Source organism: Morchella sextelata (assembly GCF_020137385.1).
Source record: "Morchella sextelata strain SCLS chromosome Unknown scls_8, whole genome shotgun sequence".
Lineage (NCBI taxonomy): Eukaryota > Fungi > Ascomycota > Pezizomycetes > Pezizales > Morchellaceae > Morchella > Morchella sextelata.
Genome location: NW_025408623.1, coordinates 1,526,586 through 1,540,891, shown reverse-complemented (window position 1 = coordinate 1,540,891; position 14,306 = coordinate 1,526,586). Strand labels below are relative to the sequence as shown.

At 49.0% G+C, this 14,306-nt stretch overlaps 3 protein-coding genes across 3 annotated transcripts; 2 read left to right on the top strand and 1 right to left on the bottom strand.

Moving 5' to 3' along the window:
* Positions 1–2,622: 2,622 nt before the first annotated feature.
* On the bottom strand, positions 2,623–3,919 carry H6S33_012607 (uncharacterized protein; the record flags this gene model as incomplete). Its single annotated transcript, XM_044843976.1, has 3 exons — positions 2,623–2,684; positions 2,746–3,163; positions 3,254–3,919. The coding sequence occupies 3 exons, from the start codon at positions 3,917–3,919 to the stop codon at positions 2,623–2,625; spliced, it is 1,146 nt and encodes a 381-aa protein (XP_044695256.1).
* Positions 3,920–5,975: 2,056 nt separating this feature from the next.
* On the top strand, positions 5,976–10,670 carry H6S33_012606 (uncharacterized protein; the record flags this gene model as incomplete). Its single annotated transcript, XM_044843975.1, has 9 exons — positions 5,976–6,382; positions 6,830–6,885; positions 6,975–7,148; positions 7,217–7,241; positions 7,295–7,846; positions 7,906–8,380; positions 8,437–8,492; positions 8,521–10,547; positions 10,606–10,670. 9 exons carry the CDS (start codon positions 5,976–5,978, stop codon positions 10,668–10,670), a joined length of 3,837 nt encoding a protein of 1,278 aa, XP_044695255.1.
* Positions 10,671–12,181: 1,511 nt separating this feature from the next.
* Positions 12,182–13,803, top strand: H6S33_012605 (uncharacterized protein; the record flags this gene model as incomplete). Its single annotated transcript, XM_044843974.1, has 4 exons — positions 12,182–12,204; positions 12,263–12,693; positions 12,747–13,559; positions 13,610–13,803. 4 exons carry the CDS (start codon positions 12,182–12,184, stop codon positions 13,801–13,803), a joined length of 1,461 nt encoding a protein of 486 aa, XP_044695254.1.
* Positions 13,804–14,306: the final 503 nt, after the last annotated feature.

The following is a 14,306-nucleotide window of genomic DNA, read 5'->3' as shown; positions in this document are numbered from 1 at the left end:
AGAACTTGGCGAGTTCGTTGGCTCCCGCTCTCCGCGGTTTCCTTCTTCCTCGCAAACATTTAGCCTCTTCAGGCAGGGGCAGCGCCAGTGCGGGTGTGGATGTGTGTGGATTGATGTGAGGAAGCGCTGGAGGCTGAAGCTGTCACTCGTCACCAGGCATGACCAAAGAGCAAATACTTACTCTGGACTCGCACACCTACACACAGAGCTTCTTCTGTGCGCCAAAGCTGAGCTTTGGGTTCTTGTTTTCATCGTGCGGTATGGCGTTGATATCATCATCATACAGAGGTGATGGCAAAGTCAGGATTCGGATTAAATTCTGCACACCCAGCCAGCCCAGCCAGCCCAGCCAGCCCTTTTTTCCAGCCTCCATCCAGCCATAAGCATGTCAATTCGACATTTTCCGTCAAAAGCCAAAAATACATCTCTGCTGGCTGCACTTCGCTTCATGAATGGAGATCACATGTAAAGATCCAATCTCTTTTTTAAATTTCCCTACCTCTGCCTCCGCGTATCATGTAACGGTAACGTGATCGATGGGCGGGCGATCATACGACGACCGCCGCTGTTTGTGGATCATCCCTATGGTAACCCTCCCCAACCAAAACACCAAACGCAAACTCCACATTCCCCTCATTCTCCTTGCATGCAGAACAGTAGGGTCTATCAAAGCTTATCATCCCCAGCCTTCCTCTTCTCTTCACGATTCTCAATTCAAGACTCTTGTTTCTCTCTTCCTACACCTCTCTCTCTGTTTAAACGTTTCCTCTGTCCCATCCCAGTGCCACCACCCATACCATCCCCAAAAGCAGCAAGCAGCACTCCAAAAAAGCAATACCCACAAGGCAGGCTGTCTCACCTGTCTTGCCTGTCCTGCCTGCCATGGCCCATGCTCACTTTCCTCCGCGCCTAGCGGCCTAGGAGACCACTTCCCACTCTCGGTAACCGATCGATCGGGTGCACATCCCGGAACGGAAAAGGAACAGCGCGCGGTAGACGGCAACACAGCTTCCGTGCCTGGTCGTCCCCAAATTTCCGAGGGCCCTGCGGCGGGGACGACTGGATTGGGTGCCCGGGTGCGGCCCTGCGGGGGGGTTGTGCGTTTGTTGACCCGGGACCTAGATTTCAGAGGTGTGGAGAGGTAGTGGGACATGGGATATCACTCGGGCGTTGTTGCTGGGTGGGTGGGTGAGTGAGTGTGTGCTGGTTGGTGGTGGGTAAGATTGTGAGATTGTAATATTGCAAGATTGAGATGGTAAGATTGGGATCATGGTAAGGGAATTTCCAGTGGGTCGTATTTCGTATTGATTTGTTTATATTGATGAATCACCGGGCGAGAGATTATGTTTCTCCACTGTCCCTGGAAGACCGGCCGACCCACCACAATATTGACATGTCTTCACTCCGCCGGGCACCCACCCACTCGGTAAATCCATACCTTCCTTCCTCCCCCCACCCCACTCCACTCCATTCCTCTTCCTCTTGTTCTATTCCCTCCTCGCTCAGTCTACCAGGTCGTGCCCTGTACGGTAGACGACACACCCCACCACTAAGCTCACACCAAGACCCGTGCACACCGTGCGTGCGGGCCCAGCGAGCGTACGTACGGAGTCATCACCGGCCGCGGGCTGCGGTGAAACATTTGTATGATGTAGAGCAAACATCAAAGATTATTGCACCACTCTACATCTATATCTATGAGGGATTATAAATACACACGGGACTGCTACAGTATTTAACTCTGTGGAGAGTCAATTATCTGTCTTCGATTTTTACGAGGTCGTGTATGGTACTGAGTACCCCGGGAACATGATAACCCTAACCCTGGACCGATCTCTTCTAATCCATTAATGCATGGGAGTCGGGTGGGACTGCTCGGTAATGCACCGAGTGCCGGCCAGCCAGGGGTCTTGAAGGAATAGCCGAAGATGACTGAAGGCCTGCCTTAGCGACTCTAGGGCCGTGGGAAGAGGAGTCGGACTGCATACATGTATGTGTCGTGACCAGTACTGCAGTCAAGCCCGTGCAGTGGATGGGCTACGTATCCTTTGGAGGTCCCGGGTTTACAGAATGTCACGCGCGGTGCCAGGAAATCTTGGAATTGATAGGATTGTGGGATGAAGGTGAATTCATCCATGCACTACATAGTAGACGATGGGATGAGTAAAGACCATGGTCCAAGAACTAAGGATATCCAATTTAGTACGGCCATTATGGACAGCTGGGGAGAAGCTTAAGGACCGTCTGTGTTTGAACGGTGCAAATTATAGACGAGCTCGCGAGGGTTATAGTTATAGGCCTAGTATCTATGCTGTCCTTATCTGACCATAATGCGCACTGCGAAGGCCTGACTCGCTTGTGTTGGTTAGGTTTCCTGTGTTGCATGGATGCACAGAATATCACTCGGCCGTGCCAACGGTAACAGAAAACAAGCACCCAATCTATTGAAACTGGCCGCTAGAAAAAAACAATGGTATATACAGGTGCCAAATCGACACCGGGAAATGCAAACATGCCTTTGGGAATCAAAGAAGAAAGCGGCAAAAAAAAAGAAGAAAATGGAAAAAAAACAAAGAAATCTATCCTATCACTTCTACGCTCTACTAACTCACCCGCAGGCCTCTACTCCTCCAACATCCCCTTCACCCACCCTGCCACCTTCTCTGCCATAACCTCGCCATGTTCTACCTCACACATCAGCACCCTCCCAAAAACACAAAAGCAAAGGACTCAGACTCAACTCACCTATACAAAACCCATGCGGCACACCCCCCTCATCCAGCACCATCCTCGGCTTCCACTCCTCGCCCATGCCCCTACCCCGCGTCTTCATGATAGCCTCCCTCGTCTCCTCCGCAACCCAATGATCGTTCTTACCAAAGTAGAACCACAGCCGGCTCACGCCCGCCTTCTCGCTCCCCCAGATGCCGTAGTCCCAGCGGTCGTGCGTGATCTCGGCCATCTCGTCGCGCGCCATAGATAGCGCTTGGAATACGGCGCCGGGCGTGGTGAGGAGTGAGAGCGTTGTGGCGGTCGCGGACGGGGGGTGAAAGGTCAGTAGGCGGATCATGGCGTAGACGAGGCGGGTGGGGAGGAGGGAGAGCGGGTGGGAGAGGTGCGAGATGAGGAGGGGGAGGTAGGCGCCGGTTAGTGTTAGGAGGGCCTGTAATGGGGGGGTTAGCTAACTAATGGACTGACTAAAGGGTGTTTCTAGCTAGCTAGATAACCTCCGGAACAGAGAGCTGGTACATACACTTAATATCTTCCCACTAGGGCTCTTCGCAATATCGACCACCGTAGGAAACAACATCACACCTCCAAACACCTCAGGTTCATCCTCAGCTTCCCCCTCAGCTCCATCCTCACCGCCACCCTCCGCCCGCCGCTTCTCCCGCTTCTCCCCCAGCACCCGCAGCGTCTCCATGGCAATATACGCGCCCACCGAGTGCCCCATAATTATCACCCTCGGCCTCATCCTCCTTTCCTTCTCACCCTCGGCCAGCTTACCCTCGTTCTCCAGCCCACCCTTGCCATCACCTACCCCCGCCGCGCCTCCACCTACAATCCACTCCACAATACCCACCTTCTGCACCACCTGCTCCGCCAGCGTCCAATACCCTTTCCCCGCACCCTCTCCCTCTCCCTCTCCCTCTCCCCCTCCTTCCACTACCTCCCTAGCGGCCGTCTGCTGCGAGTAAAACCCCGCATGCGACACGCCGAGCACATGTACTTTGCGCGCAAGCAGCGCCGCCAGCGTCCCCAGGAAGCGGCGGTAGTACTCGATCAGCCCGGGGTTGCCGGGGAGGAAGAGGATGTAGGTTTCGCGCTCGGTGGTGGTGGAAGAGGTGGAGAGCGCGGGGTAGTAGAGCGTGTCGGTGGGGGGGAGCCCGGGGGGGAGGGGGAAGGGGGTGGTTGTCATGGTGTATGTGTGTGTGTGTGGGGAGGTGTGGGGGGGTGGAGGTTTGGAGGAGCTTGGGTGCGGGTTGGGAGCTGGGAGGGTTGGGCTGGAGCTGGGAGGGTTGTGGCGGTGGCTGGGAGGTGTGGCTGAGGACTGGGGGTGGTAGGGTTATCTGTCTGTCTGTTGTGGTTGGAGGGATTGGTCGTGGGGGGATATAGGAATTGTTGTAGTAGCGGTGAGGGCATATATGACTCCGGATCTTATTACGGATCTGTGGTAGATCGCCATGTAGATACTAACACACTCCCAGTACAGCGTATTAACAGAACATATCTATTCCATAGCTTAGCTATAGTACGTAGCTATAACTTATCTATCTATCTACATAGTAGCTGATAATAACCAATCCAAATACTCAAAATGTTAGGTAGCTAGAATCCCACATAATCGTACTCAAAATCTACATCTACTTTACTGGACGCATCGTGAGCGCTCCGAGTCTCACAAATCCCAGCCTAGTCTGCTTCTTTGCTATGTGCATAGATACTACAACACGATACCCAGTGACGACAAATACGGATTTATCTTTAATATACCGGAGTCCTGATATATCGATAGTAGCATCATCTCGACAGCAGCACACCGCCGCCAACTAGTGTTAGGCTCGACCTTTAGGCTCAAACACCCCGAGCTCTCTTCCTCATAGCTCAAGCCAACTCAAGCTAATATTAGAGAAAGCTCGAGCCTAGGGCGCGCTTTATAAACTATGGCCGAGTAATGGGCTGATGACGGCGAAATTGAATAATAAATCCCCTGAATCCGTCGTTAAAAATGAAAACGTATATCGAGATGACCGTTTTTAGGTGTATTGACGGAAGCTGGATCCACGCTCTGGAGCTCAAGCATATTGAGCGTTCGTTCCAACAACTAGAGCCAGCTCGAGCTGATCGGGGCCAGGCTCGTGCCCAACATTACCGCCAACATTAAGCGGGTCAGTATTCGTAAGATTATGAATGTTCTGGATAGTAGCACACTATGTGACGTTCCCAACCAGCCCAGATCTTACTAGCGAGACCCTACTATGCATGCTTCATACACTGTCTTTCGTTCTGGTTGACCCCACGGGCGGCCACGGGTGTGTGGGTCATGAATTATCACTCGCCCTGACACACCCGCGGAATGGATGCTATGTAGCAGAATACCAGGGGGGCGTGAAGTGGTTGGGTCTGATAGGGATTGCCAGTTACCAGTGTTGGAGGATCCGGTTTACTGGGAAGAATTAAGTACTGGATAGAACTGTTGGTCAATATTAGCTGGCGGGTCAACTAGGCTGTAGCGATTGATGAGGCATGCGGGTGGGTGGTGCTTGGTGGTGCGGTCTTTAAATACGATGTTTTTTTAAATAGTCATTTGTTCGGTGTACTATGTGTTGCTGCAGTTGTTGTGTGGCCCGGATACTAGCTAGAGGTCCTACTCGCAACCACGTACGTAGACGTACACCATGTACCCAGTAACTTGTCCTCTTGGAATATCACTGAGCCCGGTATCAGTGCTAGACATCGCCGATGGGCCTAGAAGCTCTCATTTTCTGTCGGAAGGTCTAGTGTCATCAAACTACTAAGGTACATTTCCTTCTTCTTTTTTTTAATTTGTAGATAGATTGAAGTTCTGCTCGCGATCGTAGTAGAAAAAAATGATTTAGTGATGGCACAACTGATAATTATATAAGCCTAAATACATAGAACTTCATCTATTATTTCTTCTGGGATTTCGGCTTAATTCGTTACGTTGAAGGTACATATATGTATATAAGATGTACATAGTATGTATCTACCCAGAAGCCAATTACTGCCTTCAATTGCTCGGCCAATTAAGAGTCGATTAAAAACTGCTGCAGTGTACATCGATCTGAAGTCGGGTTACACAAAGACCACCCCGCAACTGCTCATGTATCCGTTCTCAGCCTTGCTGCGACTAACCATCATTACTATCACCATCATCACCCACAAACTACGATAACAAGAACAATCTGCTCTCGATATACTAGGATATACCGTCACTCGATACCCTAACCGATATGGAGGCACTAAGCGCTACATCGAGCATTCTTTCGCTCATTGACATCACAATAAAAGTGGCTGTTTTGAGTTATGAGTACATCGACAAAGTCAAAAACGCACAATCCGTCGTTCAAAAACTATTCGAAGAGCTTCAGATGCTTGCGAAGACACTTGGAGATCTAGAAAAGGATGCGCGGGATCCCGAATCAACAGTTCTACAACGACTAGAGTCTCCAATCCGAAGCTATCGCCAGGAGATAACGAGACGACACCGGAAATTAGAGTCAAATAAGCCATTAAATAGAATGCAGTATTGGTGGAAGAAGCTTAAATGGCCGCTCGAGGAAGCTGAAACTTTTCAGTTTTTGCTAGAAATCGAACGGTTTAAAACCAACTTGTTACTTGCCATGAGCAGTGACCAGAGGTGAGTTTCTCCCCCGCAAGTTTCTCTAGTACACAGGTAGTGTGTCGGAGAGAATTCCCCGTGCTCTGCGGCTCATGCGTCATCCTGTAATCTCGTCCCGAATATTATATCTCCTGTTTACATGTACTTTGGCATATGCGCATACATATTCCTATGTATCACGGATCAGTAAACATCATAAAAGAGTAGGGTATAAGATAGACAGCAGTAAACGAATTAGGGATACACGTATATAGATGGAGCTTCGGGACTGAGGTCATGGAGTATAGATCTACAGGGATTATGGAGAAGTGAGATTTTCAGGATGGAGAATATATACGCATGAGACGCAGAGAAAAAACGGAAATTGTATCCCCAACATATTACTGGTGTCTAGGTACTCTGGGGCGAGCTTTCCTCTTTGGCTACTGATCGTTTTGAGCTGTAGCGATGCTAATCTACATTAAGTCGTGGTATGAAGGAGATAAGAGAGCATAGGCGAAAGGAGGATATCAGAAGGGATGGTACGTAAGATTGGGACCCAAGAGACTCTATAGGTCTGCATACAAATGTAAATACTCGGCTAATAGGTGCTCTGGTTATATATGCTTAGATGACAAGCGCGTTGCAGTTCTCAATTGGTTATTCCCGGGTTCCTTTAATGAGCGACATAATGAAATCAGCGGTAGAAGAAAGAAGAACACGGGACAGTGGATTCTAAATGCACCTGAGGTCCAATATTGGAAAAAGCCTGGAAATCATGACCTTCTTTGGGGATACGGTATTCGTAAGTACTATGGCATTGGGCTCGAGTTATGAACATAAATATACTAATTAAAGCGTTGTGTGGTATAGCTGGCGCTGGAAAGACATTTTTAAGGTGTTCTATATATCTCTATGACTGCAATGTATATACAATTCTAACCTTTCTAGCTCTCTAATGATCGACAATCTCCAGGGTCAAGTGGGCTACGGGGTAGCTTATATATACTTCAACTACAAAGAGCAAGACAAACAAAAGCCGACTCACGTCCTTTCTAGCCTTACAAAGCAGCTCATTTCCCAGGCATCTACACAACCCTTACCCAAGAAGCTTGAAAACTTTCATAAAGATCAGAAAACACCGAACTCTGGGGAGTTGTACGACATTCTCCTCGATGTCACAAAGTTTTTTACCAGAACTTTTTTCATCTTTGATGCCCTAGATGAATGCGATCAAAGTAGTCAAAGAAAGGAGCTTTTACCATTATTTCATAGGATGGGGGGTAATGGGATGAAGTTATTTTTGACAAGTAGGGAGCACCCAGAAGATGTCCAGATTTCCTTCGAAAAGATATCGAAAATGAAGCTCTGGGCGAAAGACGAAGACGTCGCGACCTATATTGAACAAAAGATTTCCGAATACCCCCAAGCTGAGAGTCTTGTTAGCCAAGGCAACTACAGAAAAAAAATTATCTCTGAGCTTACGGACTGTGCTAAGGGGATGTAAGTTCATAGAGAAAAACTTGGGTTTATTCTCGAAAATGTTGATTGACATTTCTCAGGTTTTTACTTGTCCATTTCCATATCGAATGCCTATGTCAACAAACAACCACAAAACAAATTCTTATGGAGCTTGAAAGAATTAAAAGGGATTCAGAAAGTAGTATAAATAAATCTTTAAGCCCAACATACGACAGAGCTATGGATATTCTTTATGCCCAACACCCTCCAAGTCGCGTTGAGCTCGCAACAAGGGTCCTTTCATGGCTTGTGAAAGCTAGAAAAGTGCTTACGATCCATCAACTCCAAGAAGCCGTAACGGCCGATGAGGACTGCACTACTTTCGAAGAATCAGATTTACCGCACTTGCAGACGATGATCGATGTCTGTGCTGGGTTGGTAAATTTCGATAAAGATAGTAACGCCGTACGACTGGTTCACTACACCGCTCAGGAGTACCTTCTTACACATCGTATTATCCTGGAGAATGCAAACTTTAAGGTCGCGAATGCCTGTGTGACCTATGTCTCGAGTAGAGTAATCACTACACATATCACTCCTCTTCCCAATATTAATATCAATTTCTATTACAGTCACAGGCTCCGCCTGGCCAACACGACTCTACCCCCCCTTTTGATATATCTTTGCAGTGAGTTTTACTTCGTGTTTCATCTTAGCGAGTGTGAAGAGGGTTTATCGGAGGACTTGCTCTTGAAACTCGTATTCACTTTGAGCCAGAAACCTCAATGGTTGGATATTTTAGTGCCTCATGTCCTTGGAAGTACCCTAGCTAGCGCTAGCCCGTTACAGATTGGGTGTATACTGGGACATCTTCCTGTTGCTCAGAAGTTACTGGCGAATAACTCTGGTATTCCCACTGCGAAGAAGAGTGGACATGAATGGGTCGGACTTAATAAAATCCTCAATTCGAGTGGTTTTTGGATGTGTTGGAAAATAAGTCAATCGAAAAACATGGTGCCCATTATTCGTCTAATGATTGAGAATGATGCCAAATTCTCGATGACAGATGGGAATCTTCTGGGAGCGTTTCGTTTTGCAGTGGAATATGGATTTATAGAGCTATTCGAGCCTCTAATTTCCGGGGTCGCCGACATCTCCTCAGCTACAGATAGCCGCGGTATGACGGCGCTCCGCAATGCCTCGGTCCTAGGAAATATAGAAGCAATGGAGTTCCTGTTTTCCAGAGGCGCCGACGTCTCTGCTGCAGGCAATATGGGCCAGACGGCACTTCACTATGCAGCTATACATGGACATTCACAGGCAATTGATCTCCTACTTTCAAAAGGCGCCGACGTCTCTGCTGCAGACAATGAGGGCCAGACGGCACTTCACCATGCAATTATACGTGGACATTCACAGGCAATTGATCTCCTACTTTCCAAAGGCGCCGACGTCTCTGCTGCAGATAATGAGGGCCAGACGGCACTTCACTATGCAGCTATACATGGACATTCACAGGCAATTGATCTCCTACTTTCAAAAGGCGCCGACGTCTCTGCTGCAGACAATGAGGGCCAGACGGCACTTCACCATGCAGCTATACGTGGACATTCACAGGCAATTGATCTCCTACTTTCCAAAGGCGCCGACGTCTCTGCTGCAGATAATGAGGGCCAGACGGCACTTCACTATGCAGCTATACATGGACATTCACAGGCAATTGATCTCCTACTTTCAAAAGGCGTCGACGTCTCTGTTGCAGATAATGAGGGCCAGACGGCACTTCACCATGCAACTATACGTGGACATTCACAGGCAATTGATCTCCTACTTTCCAAAGGCGCCGACGTCTCTGCTGCAGACAATGAGGGCCAGACGGCACTTCACTATGCAGCTATACATGGACATTCACAGGCAATTGATCTCCTACTTTCAAAAGGCGTCGACGTCTCTGCTGCAGACAATGAGGGCCAGACGGCACTTCACCATGCAATTATATGTGGACATTCACAGGCAATTGATCTCCTACTTTCAAAAGGCGTCGACGTCTCTGTTGCAGATAATGAGGGCCAGACGGCACTTCACTATGCAGCTATACATGGACATTCACAGGCAATTGATCTCCTACTTTCAAAAGGCGTCGACGTCTCTGTTGCAGATAATGAGGGCCAGACGGCACTTCACCATGCAACTATACGTGGACATTCACAGGCAATTGATCTCCTACTTTCCAAAGGCGCCGACGTCTCTGCTGCAGACAATGAGGGCCAGACGGCACTTCACTATGCAGCTATACATGGACATTCACAGACAATTGATCTCCTACTTTCAAAAGGCGTCGACGTCTCTGCTGCAGATAATGAGGGCCAGACGGCACTTCACCATGCAACTATACAGGGAAATATGCAGGCAATTGATCTCTTACTTTCCAAAGGTGCGGATATCTCAGCTACGGATAGTGATGGTTGGACGGCACTTCATCATGCGGCAATAAACAATGACAGTATTGAGTCAAAGGAATTAATTAAGCTCTTAGCTTTTAGAGGTGCCGACATTTCAGCCGTAGATATCAATGGAAAGACGGCACTTCACCTCGCAGCCAGATGGGGATCTGCAGAGTCAATAAAGGCTTTGTTTGAAACAGGGGACGCGGACACTTCAGTAGAGGATGTCGATGGGAAGACAGCTCTACAGTGTGTAGAAGAGCACAAGTTATCTATGGATATAATTCAGATTTTTTCAGGTAAATAATAACCAGTCACCATCCAGGTTTACTCTCGATGAAATCTGACATAATGTAGGACTTCACCAAAAGAAGACAGTCTCTCGTAGTATTGCCCTTAGACCAAGGAGAAAAAGTATGTGAAGCGAAACGAAGCGACTGAGGAGACTGGCAATTAAAAGCGAATAGGTTCGTACGCTAAACTCTAATAGATATTTATTATATCAAAGGCATATCTAATATGGATGAGAATCAGCACAAAGAAAAGCATACATGAAGGGTGGTAGGCTTCTAAATCTTATGGGAGGCGGGAGGAGGTACTGGGAGGAGGGGAGGCTTTGAGTGTTATTCTCAGTCAGGTCCTGGAAGAGCGTTTCTTGTTATTGTATTTCGTGCGCAGAATGTGGAGGTTTAATTATGATATATAAATATTGTATGTAGAGAATAAGAAGGAAATCTGTTGTTGTGTATCCGTAAATATATCTTCCTACTTGTCTATATACAATGGCTTAGGTGGGTGCTAAAATTTCATTACTTTATTTTCGAAGCTTGTTCGGAATATATGACGACTTGTTGAGCCAATTCTGGGCTTATAATATGATGAACATGTGCGAGTGATCATCCATGAATGATGAGTTGATTTGTTATCTAACTGATCTATCTAGATTACACATAAACGATGAAAATAAGTCTACAGAGTGAATAAGCTTAGTTGAGACTACAGGCAGTACTGAAGACAAATTCCTTTTTTTCGGAGCGCAGGTAATGAATGACGAGTGATCAACTGTGATTCTTAGGCGCGGTGACGACTCACGTGATGCGAAATCCCCAAGAGCTAGTACCTATGTGTATTACTCTACTTGAAGTCAAGTACTATCATCCGATGTGTTCCCCTCCCCTTCTTTCCCTCTCTACTCTTACTTCATCATGTAGCGCTACTGTAGCTACATGTACTTACCCCACAACCCATTTCCGCTACGCCGTCCGGTTCTCATCCGATCTTCCGAGATTTCGGGAGGGGCTTTTTTGTACTGGAGCGGTGATGTTACCGGAGCCCTACGTGGTTCCGTGATTCCGTCGGTAATACACATTGTATATCACATATGGAGGTGGGTGTTTTTCTGCTTTTGGTGGAGGACTTGAAATGTATTGACGATAGCAGAGAAGCCTCCATGTTCGTACTTTTGGCAACAAGGGCATAACTACAACATGAATCTCTACATATCTACTTTAGCTAGGAATTACTTTATGTTAAGAGCTCGAGTCAAAACACATGCGCCAAAATACCCACAGCCGATTCGACAATATCAATATTCCAAAACAGAGGGATTCATTGGGTGCTGGGACGACCGAGATGCCTCGGTAAAGCAGATGACGTACTAGAGCAACAACCGATCCGTCGCCCTATCACAAGCTTACGGAGACCTCACGATCACGGGTCAGTCAGTCTCTCTCTCTCTCACATCCTGTCTTTCTTACATCCTGCCTGCCCTTCTCACAATTACAACATCTACCCCATTCTTGCTGTCTAAATAGTACTTTACACCCTCCTTCGCCCCCCCAGCTCGGACTTTCTTCTAGACTCTGCTCCACACCTTCTAGCACTCCCGTTGACACGCCTTAGCACACCCGTCCCTGCATAAACACCCTTCACCATGGCCGTCATAACCTCACAAGCGTAAGCCTCCCCCATACCATACCCTCTCCCTCGCAACGCGTAGCTAACACCTCTAAAGGCCTCCCAAAGGCGACAACTCGATAACAGTGACGGACAACCGCACCGGCAAGACCATCGTCATCCCCATAACCCACAACGCTATCCCCGCGACCGCCTTCAAAGCCCTCAAAGCCCCAGTGCCCAAAACCGAGGATGGAATCGACACGGACGACACTGCCAACGGCATTCGCATCTTTGACCCCGCATACCTCAACACCGCCGCCATCTCGTCGAAGATCACATTCATAGACGGCGACAAGGGCTTCCTCATGCACCGCGGATACCCGATCGAGCAGCTGGCCGAGAAGAGCGACTTTCTGGAGACGGCCTATCTCCTCATCTACGGCGATCTGCCGGCAAAGCAGCAGTACGACCTGTGGAAATACGAGGTTATGCACCACACCTTCCTCGCGGACGACCTCACGAAGCTGATCGGCTCTATGCGTTACGGTAAGACCAGACACCCCTCCCCACGCCACCTTTGTGAATCCTAACATCGCCAGACTCCCACCCCATGTCCGTATTCATCTCCGCCTTTGCGGCAATGGGCGCATTCGCGCCCGAGGCCAATCCCGCGCTCCAGGGCCGCAACCTCTACATCAACAACAAGGACATCATGAACAAGAACATCATCCGCATCCTCGGCAAGGCCGCCACCGTCGCCGCCTTCTCGATGCGCGTGCGCATGAACCGGCCCTTCATCTCGCCGCGCGCGGACCTGGGCTACGCCGAGAACATGCTCTACATGATGGACTCCATGTCCGAGGGCGAGAACTACAAGCCCGACGCACGCCTCGCGAGGGCCCTCGAGATCCTGTTCATCCTGCATGCGGACCACGAGATGAACTGCTCTACCTCCACCATGACGCATGTCGGCAGCTCCCTCGTCGACCCGTACTCTGCTGTCGCGGCCTCCGCGGCCGCACTCTACGGGCCCCTTCACGGCGGTGCCAATGAGGCCGTCATCCGCATGATTGAGAAGATTGGAAAAGTCGAGAACGTGCCGAAGTTCCTGGCGGACGTCAAGGAGAAGAAGGAGCTCCTGTTTGGCTTCGGCCACAGGGTCTACAAGAATACGGACCCGCGGTCAAAGATCATCAAGGAGGTGTCGGAGATGGTGTTTGAGGCGTGTGGCCGCGAGCCATTGATCGAAGTTGCGATCGCGCTCAAGGACGCGGCGTTGGCGGACCCGTGGTTTGTGGAGAAGAAGCTGTACCCCAATGTGGATTACTGGTCGGGGCTTATCTATAAAGCGATGGGCTTCCCGCTGGACTTTTACCCGATCCTGTTTGCGGTTCCGAGGGTTGCGGGTTGGCGTAAGTTGCCCCTCTACCCCCAGTGATAACAGAGCGCTGACAGAGTGTAGTGGCGCATTGGAAACAGGCACTCGACTCGTCGGGCGCAAAGATCTGGCGCCCGAGACAGGTATATGTCGGCGAGAAGCTGCGCGACTATGTCCCCATGGAGCAGCGGGCCGCGAAGGAGATTGTCGACAGCAAGGACGGCGTCAAGGAGCTGCCGCACTACCAGAGCAAGAGAAGATTGGGCGCAAAATTGTGAACGGGTCATGTGCTTTTTTTTTTTTTTTTTTTTTTATGGTTATGGTTTTATTGGTAGCATGTAGTTACTAGGGCGTTTTTTTGAAATTCAATACCAGACTTGTTCCCCATTGATCATTGGTGGTTGTTGGTTGCATTGACGCCTGCGGCCTCGGTAATCATGGTTTGTCACTCGCATGGCGCGTGTATGTGTACTCGGGGTTCCGGAGACCAGAGTACTTATCCGCTCAGCAAAGAGCCCCAAATACCACTCCCGTAGAACGATCAACTAAGCAAGTAGATAAGTACATATAGCCACCCCCCCCCCCCCCCATAGACCGAACCAATCCTCCGCATATCTATCCGGAAGTACACCCCCCCTCAAAAAAAAAAAAAAAAAAAAAAAAAAAAAGCCAACGTCTAAATAATACCCAAAGAATAATAAAAAAAAAAAACTAATCCCCATAAAGATAGTACCGCCTCCAAAGCCCCCGTCCAGGGTTCGGGGGCCAGGGAGAAGAGGAG